The sequence below is a fragment of the Quercus suber genome, unplaced genomic scaffold, assembly GCF_002906115.3.
Source record: "Quercus suber isolate HL8 unplaced genomic scaffold, Cork oak 2.0 scaffold_15, whole genome shotgun sequence".
Classification (NCBI taxonomy): Eukaryota; Viridiplantae; Streptophyta; class Magnoliopsida; order Fagales; family Fagaceae; genus Quercus; species Quercus suber.
The window spans coordinates 120838-135162 of record NW_027069480.1 but is presented as its reverse complement, the minus strand read 5'-3'; the positions used below and the strand labels follow the sequence as shown (position 1 = coordinate 135162).

At 32.7% G+C, this 14325-nt stretch overlaps 1 protein-coding gene across 1 annotated transcript in view; it reads right to left on the bottom strand.

Annotated features, from left to right (window-relative positions):
* LOC112036264 (U-box domain-containing protein 14) overlaps positions 1-610 on the bottom strand; it is a 3765-nt gene extending 3155 nt beyond the window's left edge. Inside the window, exon 1 of the mRNA XM_065781444.1 lies at positions 53-610. Within this exon, the coding sequence (XP_065637516.1) occupies positions 53-337 (285 nt within the window). The 5' untranslated portion in view covers positions 338-610. The remainder of the gene's footprint in view (positions 1-52) is intronic.
* Positions 611-14325: the final 13715 nt, after the last annotated feature.

Genomic DNA, 14325 nt, shown 5'->3' with positions numbered 1-14325 from the left:
ATAAAAAAAAAAAAAAAAAAAAAGGGAGAGAGAGAAGGCAAAGAAAAAGTACCAGATAGAGCTTGCTGCCAACGTTGACCGAGTTGAGAAGTTGGGTAGCAGAATCCAAACCGAGACTGAGCGATTCAAAAGCCTTAACCACGTCATCGTCAAGCCCTTCCTCACTGTCCCTCAATTCCTCAAACAAAGGACTCAGCAGCTTCGCTCTCCGAACCAAGTTCCCATACATCTTCTTGCACACGTTTTGGCAATCCGATAACTCAGAGATCGCCTTCGTCGACTCACTGAGCCGACTCAGAAGCAACTCGCCCTCCCGAGAATCCTCCATCGGACCCATCTGGGTCGCCCCGATTCAATAAGAAGAAAACAGAAAATTATTATTAAAAAAAAAAAAAAAGGTTTTGAGCTTGAGAATTGGATTGGTTGGGAAATATGTTAAGGAATTGAAGGGTATAATTGGAAAGATAAAAAACACATGAATTTTTGCAGAGGTTGTCTGAGAATTCTGAAACTGAAAGAAAGCTAGGTCTTGAGAAGGTTGTAAGGGGCAGAGAGACTTGAGCTTTAAGATTTATGTAAGAGAGAATGGAACAAAGATTTATTTAAATTTTTTTAATAGTAATATATAAATAAATAAATGGAAGTATTTTTAACATGTAATCATAGCCTTAGGAAAGTTTTATAATTAATTATGGGATTATTATAACTTTTTAGAAACACAAGTTGGGAAATTGGTTACTTTAAGTCTTTTTGATTTACTGTTGACCAGTTTGGTGAGGAAGTTGGATTGGAGGGAGATGGTACCAATTTTGTATTATATTTTTGACAATATTGTCCTCTGCATATATGTTGTTGTTTTTTTTAATTTCATTTTTCACATGTGGATGTTTTTGTTGGTTTGTTTGTCTTTTGGTTTGGGAAAAAACATAGTTTTGGAAACAATAATGTGGACACCATGTCTAGAACCTTTAAAAAAACTTTTCTTTCTATTTTTACCTTTTGATATTAAAAAGTACGAGATCTCCATTAAAAACAATAAAAACAAAACAAAGCCATCTTGGAGAATCCAATTGATTTTTACCATCTTTGACATGTATTAAAATTTCCTAAAGTATACAACGGTTTCTTTTCTTCAAGGTCATAGCTCATAAGTCAGGACTTAGAACTAGAACCTTCTAGAATTGATTTTTCTTTGTGTTATTTCAATGGAAAGTAGTTATTTGAATTTTTATAAAAAATATATATAATAATAATAAAAATTCTAAAGTTTCCCAAGATGTAAAAACAATTTTTGAAGCTCCCTACCGTGTGAAGCCAATGGGAGTATTAATTTGTATTTATCCCAGAGGGGATTTGAGTAATAGGTTTTTTGGTTTGAAGTGTGGCGTAAATTTGTAGGCTCTAAAGTTCAATTCACTACATTATTGGTCTATAGAATTTTTGTGATATTTCATGAGTAGGGAATAGATTAATCTGGTAAAAAAATTGAGACCAACTTCCTTATATACACACACAGACACGTGCACTTAGCTTCTTAATCTCGGTTTGTAACTCTTTTGTACCATGTTCAAAATAATTTTCAATGATATTTTTGGGAGATTTTACAAATATAGCTCTACCAATAATATAGTAAAATGTAGGTTCCAGTTAGCTCAACTAGTAAAATCTCTGATAGTTGAATAAGAGATTTGGAGCTCAATTTCCGCCTACACAAAAAACTGATTGGTGTTTTGATCTAATGATAAAGAGCTATTATTAGGAGCAAACATCATGGGTTGAAAATCTCTAAAAAAAAGGGTTTGGCTTACTTCCAATATTTTTTTTTTTAATTAGAGGCGTCTTTTTGTTTTAAACACAGAATAGCAAGTGGTGGTGAGTTTTAATCTCCACATTTTATTTAGTTAGTGTGTAATGTAGCAGTTTCTCATTAAAATAAAATGAGATATCAATTAAAAAAAAAATACTAAAGGTAAGTAAAAAAAAAAAAAAAAAGAAGTAAAATAGTTTTCTTATAATCACATATTTTATCACAACTTAATGACAAGTACAACTGTGATTAATGAACTATTATTTTTACACATGAATCTATTTTTTTTTTCACTATTCACAATCACACTTGTGACAAAAGTTGTGTCTATTTTATTTCTCTTGACCAACAAAAAAATATAAAAGTTTAAGAGCATTCACATCAGCTCTTTTATAAATGTGTAAAATACACATTTTGACCACTTTTACACATTTTGAATTAAAAAATACTCCACATCAGTCCGTTTAAAAGTGTGTAAACTTGTGTAAAATTATCAATGAGTTACAATATCCGTGTAAATTTACACGGGCACTGTAGCTTGTGTATTTAGTTTTTTAATAGTTTTTTCTCTCTCCTCTCTACCTGACTCTCACCTTCCTCCCTCTCAGGCGCTGCGCTCTCTCTTTCTCTCACAAAAAACCCACTCCATCCTTTCATCCTCAGCTCTCTCTCCCTCTCTCACATCTCTCTCTCTCTCGTTCAAAGCATGCCATCGGAGTTCACAGCGTGGCGTGATCAGCACTGTGGGTCACAACGTGGTGAGATCAGCACGTGGCGTGTGGCATGGTCTCGATGGTGGCGGTGTGAGTTTGGATCGATGATCGATGGCAGCAACATGGGGAGGTCTCAATGGTGGTTTAATCTGAGTTTATGGTGTGGGTTGGTCTTGGTTTGTGTGGGTTTGCTTGGTCTGGGTTGATTTGGGTTGTGGGTTGATCTGGGTATGTGTGGAGGCGTGGAGACGATGGCGTTTTGATCGGTGTTCATTTTTCTTTGTGTGGGTTGATCGGTGTTGGTTGATCTGATGTTGATTTTTCTTTGATTTTGGTTGACCTGTGTGGGTTAATGGCTTTTGGTTTCTGATGATGGTGGTGGTGGTGGCTGGGTGGTGATGATGGTTGATTTTTCTTTGATTTTGGGTGGAGATTGGGGTTGATCTGATGTTGATTTTTCTTTGATTTTGGTTGATCTAATGTTGATTTTTTTTTTTCTTTGATTTTGGTTGATCTGTGTGGGTTAATTGGCTTTTGGTTTTTGATGATGGTGGTGATGGTGGCTTGGTGGCGATGATGGTGGTGATGGTGGCTGTGGGTCTGTGAGAGAGAGGGGCAGTGAGGGAGTGAATAATAAAAAATTATAAAATAATGAATATTTTATTGAATAAATGTGTAAAATAGATAAACCGATGTGGGTGTTTTGTAAAAGGGAATGTGTAAAATAAAAAAAATATGTTTTTTCGTGTAAAATAGACAGAAAATTTAGAAGAACGGATGTGAATGCTCTAAGGATTTAAGCAAAACAAAAGGAAAGAGAAAAAGAAAAAAGAAGGGTATATTGGACCATATGAGGAAAGCCAATGTTGTGGACTAGGCAGCTTTTGCGTGTTATCATCAGAGTAGTTGCCTTTTCTTCCCGCGCAGGATTGTCAATTGGACGGCCAGGATCTTTCCAGGTACCAACCTCGAAATACTTGGCTACACTCGACTTGAATTTAAGCCGGACCATACTAACCAATAGCTAACTGCCAACTGGACCATATTATTATTGTATGGTCTATAATTTTTTTTTGGAGAATCTATTGTATGGTCTATAATATAATTTTTTTTTGGGGTAAAACTATAATATAATATAATGACGGTGAAATTTACATTTAAAAAGTTAACGGTCATGTTTCATGCAATATTTAGTTTTTTTTTTTTTTTTGCTGAATATGCAATATTTAGTTAGGTCCATAGAAAATAATGAGACTTTAATGTTCATGACCTATGACTCATTATTGTTTAAATTTAATTCATCACAAAAATAACTGTGCCCAAATTCGAGCTTGCTGCTAAGGTGGGGACGTGTGCATGGGTGTTGTGGCATAATAGGAATGAAGTTCGTCTTGGTGGCGCTAGAAAATTTGGTACCGTTTTGTTGCAATGGGCCTTGCAAAATTTAGATGAACTTTATGCAGCTTCAGACCTCCCTTCCTCTTCCTCGGGTTTAGTTGTCCAGGGATAAACTTGGTCTCCTCCGTTGGGTCGCTCATATAAGGTTAATGTTGATGGCGCTACATTTTCAGATCTTGGAGTTGTTGGGATCAGGGTGATAGTCCGTGATGCGTATGGGCAGGTAGTTGCAACGTTAAGCAGCAAACTTTGGGGGCAATTGAGATGGAAGCAAAGGCTTTGGAGGCTGGGATGTAGTTTTCTAAGGACGTTGGGACTCAGGAATTCATTCTAGAGAGTGATTCGTTGGTGCTTATTCGCTCACTTCTGGGGTTGTCCTCTCCTCCATCTTCAATGGCTTCGGTGGTGCAAGGTTTATTGGAATTTTGTGGGGAGTTTCGAAGTGTTTCCTTTTCTCATGTTTGTCGTCAAGGCAATAGATCGACTCATCTTTTAGCTAAACATGTCAAGTGCATAGTTGATTTTTTTACTTGGTTGGAAGAGAGTCCTTGTTTTTTAGAACAAGCCCTTTCAAATGATGTACTTTCTTTTGCTAGTTCTTAATAAAGTTGTTAGTTTTCACATCCAAAAAAAATATATATATATATATATTATGCATTTTTTTTAAGGAAATTTTATGCATTGATTAAAAACTAAAACGTAAACAATGAGGGGTACTTATTAAATTAATTAATATTGGTTCAATTCTTGACTTGATCAAATGTATATAATATATATCAATTCTGCAGCAACCATCAGATAATTTAAAAACTATTTAATTAAACATTTCTGAATTGTTCCAACCATGCAAAACATTTTAGAGGGTCATTTTTTGTTTTTTTTTTTCCACAAAATATAAGGTATATACAACGAAGAATTTAAATACTTGTGATATTGAAAATGTAGTAATATCCTAAACTTGTGGAGGGGTAATTGGTATACTCATTTTATGTTATATTAACGTAACATGAAAATCTAAGGAAATATGATCCAATTACTCATTGCTTATAAAAAATTTTATGCTAACCCAACAATTTGAACTATTTTTCTTTTAAATCCTCAAGAATTTTGTACATAAAAATATGTCAATTAAACTACAAGACTGCTATGAGTACGAGTAAGTAATATCTCTTTACATTTTTGTTTACAAATATTTCCTAAGTTTCAACTTTTATTATCTTGTCACATTATAAATGTGGAATTGAACTTGAATCTTTAAAGTAAAAAATCAAAATGAAAACAAGCCAAAGATTAAGGTGAAAAACAGTATCATAAGCTAAGATAACATATTTGATGTGTGTAAAATGAAAACAATAACCCCAGATGATTAAAAATAAAAAAATAGAAAGGTAGAGACAAGTCAGGTTAGAGCATTCACACCAGTTAATGTAAAATCATGTAAAATAGAAAAAGAAACTGATTTTACACATTTTGGCTCAAAATTACATTGCATCAGTTCCTCTAAAAATGTCTAAAATCGTTTATATCTATACACGAGCTACAGTAACCGTGTAAATTTACACGGTTACTGTAGCTCGTGTATAGATTAATTTATTAATTTTTTTCGCTCCTTTTCTCTCTCTCTCTTCTCCGGGCTCAACAATAAAAAAAAAAAAAAAAAAAAAAACGAGATACACAAACACACCCACACACAAGCAAACCCACACAGACAAACAAGAAAGATACTGATCGGAGCTTGACTGGAACGATCGGAGCTCGTTGATGGAGCGGAGTTTAGATCGGAGATGTGGCGTTGGTGGATCGGAGCGGATCGGGTCGGATCGGAGCGAAGCAGAGTGGAGCGGAGCGGATCGGAGCGAAGCGGAGCGAATTGGAGCGGATCGGAGCGGATCGGCGCGAAGCGGAGTGGAGCATCAGAGCGAGTGAAGCGGAGTGGAGCGTCGGAGCGGATCGGCACGAAGCGGAGTGGAGCGTCGGAGCGAAGCTCCGTGGAGCGGAGTGGAGTGTCGAAGCAAGCGAAGCTGATGTGAATGGAGCGTCGGAGTGGAGTGGAGCGTCGGAGTGGAGTGAAGCGTCGGAGCGAAGTGGAGGGGATCGGCGTTTTGTGATTTGGGAGGAAGGCCAGAGAGATGGAGAGAGGGAGAGAGAGACAGTGAGACAGTGAGAATCAGAAAATGGGTTTAGAGAGAGAGAGAGAGAGAGAGGGCGCGTATTTAAGAGGGAGTAGTTGGTGAGAAATAATAAAAAAATAGAGTGTAATGTATATTTTATTGGAATAACTTGTAAAATAAATGAATTGATGTAGGTGTTTTGTAAAAGTGAATGTGTAAAATAGAAAAAGTAGGTTTTTAGTGTAAAAATAGATGTGTAAAATACACATGCTGATGTGAATGCTCTTAGATATTGATCTTTGTAAACAACGACCGACTATAGAAGCCACGAAGTGCAAACGTGTCAAGATGGGTTTGGTCAACAACGCGATAAAGACTAGCCTTGTTGGCAATGGTGTGGGTGCGCCGGCGAAACATAACATGCCACACAGACAAACCACATCATGTGTCATGTCAGCACACATCTCACTCTTGATTCATTTCGAAGGAGCCACGCACCTTGCCCAAAAACTAGCTGTGACGTGGACAGCATATCGGGTGTGTGGGCCCATGTAATATCATCCATTTTGGCGTCTTGTCTTGTCTTTTGCTTTAACTCTAATGGAGATGGAAGAATTCACATTATTCTTAATATTCAGATTTTTAAAAATTTGGTTCTTTATAACCTGAATGTTTAAGATTGTAGCTATTTTTATATTTGATTTTATTGAGAATCTCTTAAAATTTTTAAGAATTAAATGAATTATTTTTTTTCTCATTTTATCCTTAGATTTGAATGTGAACTATCAAGTCATTTAAAAAAAAATCACCCTCTAAACCAAATATATATATATATATATATATATATATATATATAAACTATTAATAATTTGTTGAGCAATATACACACNAATAGTTAAAATTGTCAATTTATTAAAAATATAATTTCCTTTAAATTTGAGAATTGGATATCCACCTGTTTTAAAGTGAATCCACATTCCTATTGAGAGAGGTTTAAAGGAGGAATCCAGATTCTCCTAGCATCTTTCCTGGTGTGATTTGCAACCAAACATGAGAATTTTTAAATATTCTTGAAAATCCTAAAAAATTACCTAGACATGGCAAAACGGGTCAGAAAATTCTGACTTGATCCGACCCGAAAAATACCTGACCCGAACTCGATTTTTTTGACTTGGAGTAAAAATAGGTTGACTCGTGACCCGACCCGATGTTTTTGCAGTCAACCCGACTCGACTCTGCGACCCAACCCAAACGATTTAAATTTTTTTTTTGGAAAAAAAAAGTAAAATTAAGACAATATTGGTTTAATTGTTTATTGTGAGTTTTAAGGAAATAATTGATACATTTACATAACTGCATGCAAATTAATTAAAGATAAATGGTTAAGCATTTTGTAATGAGTAAAGATTTTTAGATTTCAAATAGTAAAGTACATGCCAAGATAATCTGATTACAGTAGAGTTAAAAAACATAGATTTAAAATTGTAAACATGTGTGAGAAACATTCACAAGTGTGAAAATCGTGAAGCCAAAGTATCAAATTATGAATGCTTAGACTTATATTTTTAACAATTTATGTCAAAAATAAACTGCATTTCAAAATAAATTATGATATTTCCTACAGTGTATGTTGCTTAATAATGATATGATATTCATAAAAGAGACCATGTATAAATAAATAAGCAATCAAACTTTAATGTATATCTCAATTGAAATAGAGTGCCAACCACAATTGATAATAAATTATAAAATTAATTTTCAAGATTGTAAATTTCTTATATGTTTTTATTCTTTATCAAATGAATTATCTAATAAGTCATTTGTAATTTTGTTTTATATTTTGGAATGCTGATATTGTGTAGAAATAAAACTTGTGTATTTGTTTTACTTATCTTTGTGTTATTTTGTTTTAGATAGCAATGTTAGAATTTGTATAATTTTAAAATTATTGAATAAGTATTAATAAGTTTAATTGAATTCATTCTTAATATAAGTGGTGAATTCAAAATAATGTATTTTACATCAAATAATTTGTTGCATAACTATCCAAATGACAAATACATGTTGTTTTCTTTATAAAAAAAAAAAATCATGTGAAAAATACGGGTCAACCCCGGCCCAACCCGACCCAACCCACAACCTAATTGACCTGAACCCATTTTTAACCCGTTTTTGACCAGTGACCCGTTTGACCCGCAACCCGATTGACCCGACCCGCCCGTTTTGCCATGTCTAAAATTACCTTGTACCAAACGCCACATAAGTAATGTTATATTATCTAATAACTTTTATCAAGTTTTGTGTCAATTAAATGCCACTTACTATTTGATCTAGAAGTCCATATTTTATGCAGAATTTTAAATGCAAAATCTTAAGATTTAAACACATGCCTGATGACATAGTTATTGATCTTAAACTATCTTAAAACTTTGCAAGCATGTAGACTATAAAAAGATAATATAATTCAATGGTGAATTTGTTAAAATTTGCATCCAATAAATAAATATAGAGTGATGTAACATAACTTAGAATTATACTAGGTTTAACTTGAATCCAACCATGTATATATATTTTTGAACAAATATAGGGGTAAAAAAAAAAATGCTGAATATCCGTGGGGTCTTGTTAATGGTTTGAAATGGACAGTATAGTTATAAATTATATAAATTTCTCAGGAAAAAAAAAGTTATATAAGTTTTTCACAAAATATTTAATGATAAGTCCTTTTAATAATAGATAATAGATAGGATAGGACCAAGCCAAGTTTCATGTCAGACACCAAATGGACCAAGATGAGATCTAGTAAAAATCTGTTAGATTTAAGTGTTATATGGTTAGAGATATATTAATTATTAAATAATATATGCTCAAACCCAGTTTTACTTTGTGTACAAGTCAAATTTTTTATTTGTGTTACAAATCTATTAACTATAGTTAGTTTAAAGTTTAGGCTTTTATAGATTTGTACTTCAAATATAGCTCTTAAGGGTTTATTTATTGAACATATCTTGTTAGATTGAATTGCGTAACCCTTGTATTTTTGTGTTACTCTACATTATGATTCCGCTTTGGCATTTATTTTAACATATTTATTATAACATATATATATATATATATAAATTTATGAAAATTATTATGTTTTTGAAGCATTGGCATTGCTCATATGCACCGTCCAAACATCAATCTGCAATTTTTTATTTGTTTTGGTCGAAAAACAATATCAAAGTCTCAACCATAATCATTGTATTTGTAGACTTTCTGTGTGATGGTATGAATGACTGGACTTGGGAGCAAGGGAGTCAATACCGTACCGGAGGCCGTACCGGTTTGGCCAGTGGTACGATATATTTCGGATACCGATCAATACCAGTGTACCGTTTCGGGTTTACCGCTATTTTTTATATTTATAAATTAAAATATATATATATATATATATATCTGTGTGTGTGTGTGTGTGTGTGTGTGTATTATAATAAATATAAAAGTTTAGGATTATTTTTTATATTTATAAATTAAAATATATATATATATATATATATCTGTGTGTGTGTGTGTGTGTGTGTGTGTATTATAATAAATATAAAAGTTTAGGATAAAACATTTCCTCAATTCAGAACTAATTATTCATGGTTTTAGACTTTAGTATCAATTAAAAGAAAAAGAAAAAACACAATATAAAAAATAGAAAGCTTAAAAGTTACCATTGCATACTAAGAAAACAAATAATATTAATAAGTTACCATTCTGCCCTAACAAAAATTCAAAAATTACAAAACTTAAAAAAAAAAAAAACTTTTTTCTATACCGGCCGATATTGCCCGAAATTGGCCGGTACATGGCCGGTACAGCCGGTATTTTTTCCGGTATGAAATAGGGGGGGTTATATGTACTGGTTTGCTTGCCGATACGGTACAGAATCGACTCCCTTGCTTGGGAGGCACAGGAGAATGTTCGTGCAACAATGGTGGTCGGCAATGGATTAGAATATGGTGCATTGGGTGCAATTCACCTATCTCCTCTTACAAATTTTTTTTTTTTTTTTTCACTTTAATTTCATATTTTTAACTTTCATTTTTTACTTCTTTTAACTTTCTTGAATTAATGGCTGAGATTGAAAGTTGCCTTTTGCAACTATCAATCTTAACCATTCGTAGGGTATTGGACTTGATCTCAATCAATCGATAATATACTATTTCGGTTCAGTCTTTTCTTTTGAGCCTAAAAAGATGAAGATGAAGCTATTTCTTTAAAATAAAATAAAATAAATAAATTTAAAAAAAAAAAAACCTCTTATGCCTTTATTTAAGAGAATTTGGTGGTAGTTTTTGGTCCATGTGCACTGCAAGAAGTATTGGGTTGGTAAGATAGCAATAAATAGTTAATCAATATATGTATCTTAAATTTTTTTTAGTTTGATTATTTTAGTTTTTGAGTCTTAGGGTCCGTTTGTTTTGGTGGTAAATGATTTCAGGAAATCATTTACCACCTGACCCATGTGTTTGGAAGGCAAGGGAAATGCTAATTTCCGGAAAATATGGCTTCACTTTGACCATATTTTCCCCTTTGACCCGGAAATGGTTTTACGCTTTTATTTTACCTTCAAACCATTTCCGGGTCTCGCACAAAAACGCACACAAGAGTAGACGCACAACATAGAGCCTCTGAGAGAAATTGATTGGGAACGAAACAGAAGAAGAAAACACACAACAGAGAGAGCCAAAGAAATTGATTGAGAGAAATGAAAGAGAGAAAACGCTGGCGACATTGAGAGAGCCAAGAAACTTGAAGAAGACATCCTCCACGCCGAGACCATCTGAGGAAGAAGACACCGGAGCTCGACGCCGAGACCACGCCGAGAGAAGTCATCCTCCACCACTCATAACCGCGCAGTCCGATCCACCTCCGATCCGAGAAACCCAGACGTCACCGAGCCGATTTCGACGCCGTTCCACCACCACCACTCAACGGCGAGTCCGATCCACATCCCGATCTGAGAAACCCAGAGCTCACCTCGCCGATTTCAATGCCGATCCACCACCACCACTTAACGGTGAGTCCAATCGCAAATTTTTTTTTTTTTTTTTTGATTGAGTCCGATGGCATTATATATATATTAAAAAAAAAAAAATATATATATATATTATGCATTTTTTTAAGGAAATTTTATGCATTGATTAAAAACTAAAACGTAAACAATGAGGGGTACTTATTAAATTAATTAATATTGGTTCAATTCTTGACTTGATCAAATGTATATAATATATATCAATTCTGCAGCAACCATCAGATAATTTAAAAACTATTTAATTAAACATTTCTGAATTGTTCCAACCATGCAAAACATTTTAGAGGGTCATTTTTTGTTTTTTTTTTTCCACAAAATATAAGGTATATACAACGAAGAATTTAAATACTTGTGATATTGAAAATGTAGTAATATCCTAAACTTGTGGAGGGGTAATTGGTATACTCATTTTATGTTATATTAACGTAACATGAAAATCTAAGGAAATATGATCCAATTACTCATTGCTTATAAAAAATTTTATGCTAACCCAACAATTTGAACTATTTTTCTTTTAAATCCTCAAGAATTTTGTACATAAAAATATGTCAATTAAACTACAAGACTGCTATGAGTACGAGTAAGTAATATCTCTTTACATTTTTGTTTACAAATATTTCCTAAGTTTCAACTTTTATTATCTTGTCACATTATAAATGTGGAATTGAACTTGAATCTTTAAAGTAAAAAATCAAAATGAAAACAAGCCAAAGATTAAGGTGAAAAACAGTATCATAAGCTAAGATAACATATTTGATGTGTGTAAAATGAAAACAATAACCCCAGATGATTAAAAATAAAAAAATAAAAAGGTATAGACAAGTCAGGTTAGATATTGATCTTTGTAAACAACGACCGACTATAGAAGCCACGAAGTGCAAACGTGTCAAGATGGGTTTGGTCAACAACGCGTTAAAGACTAGCCTTGTTGGCAATGGTGTGGGTGCGCCGGCGAAACATAACATGCCACACAGACAAACCACAACATGTGTCATGTCAGCACACATCTCACTCTTGATTCATTTCGAAGGAGCCACGCACCTTGCCCAAAAACTAGCTGTGACGTGGACAGCATATCGGGTGTGTGGGCCCATGTAATATCATCCATTTTGGCGTCCTGTCTTGTCTTTTGCTTTAACTCTAATGGAGATGGAAGAATTCACATTATTCTTAATATTCAGATTTTTAAAAATTTGGTTCTTTATAACTTGAATGTTTAAGATTGTAGCTATTTTTATATTTGGTTTTATTGAGAATCTCTTAAAATTTTTAAGAATTAAATGAATTATTTTTTTTCTCATTCTATCCTTAGATTTGAATGTGAACTATTAAGTCATTTAAAAAAAAATCACCCTCTAAACCAAAAATATATATATATATATATATATATAAACTATTAATAATTTGTTGAGCAATATACACACAACAGTAAAAGTGAATACCTGGTAATAATGAAGGGTCCTCTTCAAACTTTTTTTTTGGTCCACACGTGAAACTTAAATAGAACTTTGTTAAAGAATACATCAACAGAATTGTTTATTCTGTTTATGTTATTTTGGAGGGAAAAGATAAAGACAAAGGAAAATATATTAATAATTTGTTTTATATTTTATCTTAATTGCTTAAATGATAAGAAAAAATAGTTAAAATTGTCAATTTATAAAAAATATAATTTCCTTTAAATTTGAGAATCTGGATATCCACCTGTTTTAAAGTGAATCCACATTCCTATTGAGAGAGGTTTAAAGGAGGAATCCAGATTCTCCTAGCATCTTTCCTGGTGTGATTTGCAACCAAACATGAGAATTTTTAAATATTCTTGAAAATCCTAAAAAATTACCTAGACATGGCAAACGGGTCAGAAAATTCTGACTTGATCCGACCCGAAAATACTGACCCGAACTCGATTTTTTGACTTGGAGTAAAATAGGTTGACTCGTGACCCGACCCATGTTTTTGCATGTCAACCGACTCGACTTGCGACCCAACCACAACGATTTAAATTTTTTTTTTGGTAAAAAAAAAGTAAAATTAAGACAATATTGGTTTAATTGTTTATTGTGAGTTTTAAGGGAAATAATTGATACATTACTAACTGCATGCAAATTAATTAAAAGAAAATGCTTAAGCATTTGTAATGAGTAAAGATTTTTAGATTTCAAATAGTAAAGTACATGCCAAGATAATCTGATAACAGTAGAGTTAAAAACATAGATTTAAAATTGTAAACATGTGTGAGAAACATTCACAAGTGTGAAAATCGTGAAGCCAAAGTATCAAATTATGAATGCTTAGACTTATATTTTTAACAATTTATGTCAAAAATAAACTGCATTTCAAAATAAATTATGATATTTCCTACAGTGTATGTTGCTTAATAATGATATGATATTCATAAAAGAGACCATGTATAAATAAATAAGCAATCAAACTTTAATGTATATCTCAATTGAAATAGAGTGCCAACCACAATTGATAATAAATTATAAAATTAATTTTCAAGATTGTAAATTTCTTATATGTTTTTATTCTTTATCAAATGAATTATCTAATAAGTCATTTGTAATTTTGTTTTATATTTTGGAATGCTGATATTGTGTAGAAATAAAACTTGTGTATTTGTTTTACTTATCTTTGTGTTATTTTGTTTTAGATAGCAATGTTAGAATTTGTATAATTTTAAAATTATTGAATAAGTATTAATAAGTTTAATTGAATTCATTCTTAATATAAGTGGTGAATTCAAAATAATGTATTTTACATCAAATAATTTATTGCATAACTATCCAAATGAGAAATACATGTTGTTTTCTTTATTTAAAAAAAAAATCATGTGAAAAATACGGGTCAACCCCGGCCCAACCCGACCCAACCCGACCCAACCCACAACCTAATTGACCTGAACCCATTTTTAACCCGTTTTTTACCAGTGACCCGTTTGACCCGCAACCCGATTGACCCGACCCGCCAGTTTTGCCATGTCTAAAATTACCTTGTACCAAACGCCACATAAGTAATGTTATATTATCTAATAACTTTTTATCAAGTTTTGTGTCAATTAAATGCCACTTACTATTTGATCTAGAAGTCCATATTTTATGCAGAATTTTAAATGCAAAATCTTAAGATTTAAACACATGCCTGATGACATAGTTATTGATCTTAAACTATCTTAAAACTTTGCAAGCATGTAGACTATAAAAAGATAATATAATTCAATGGTGAATTTGT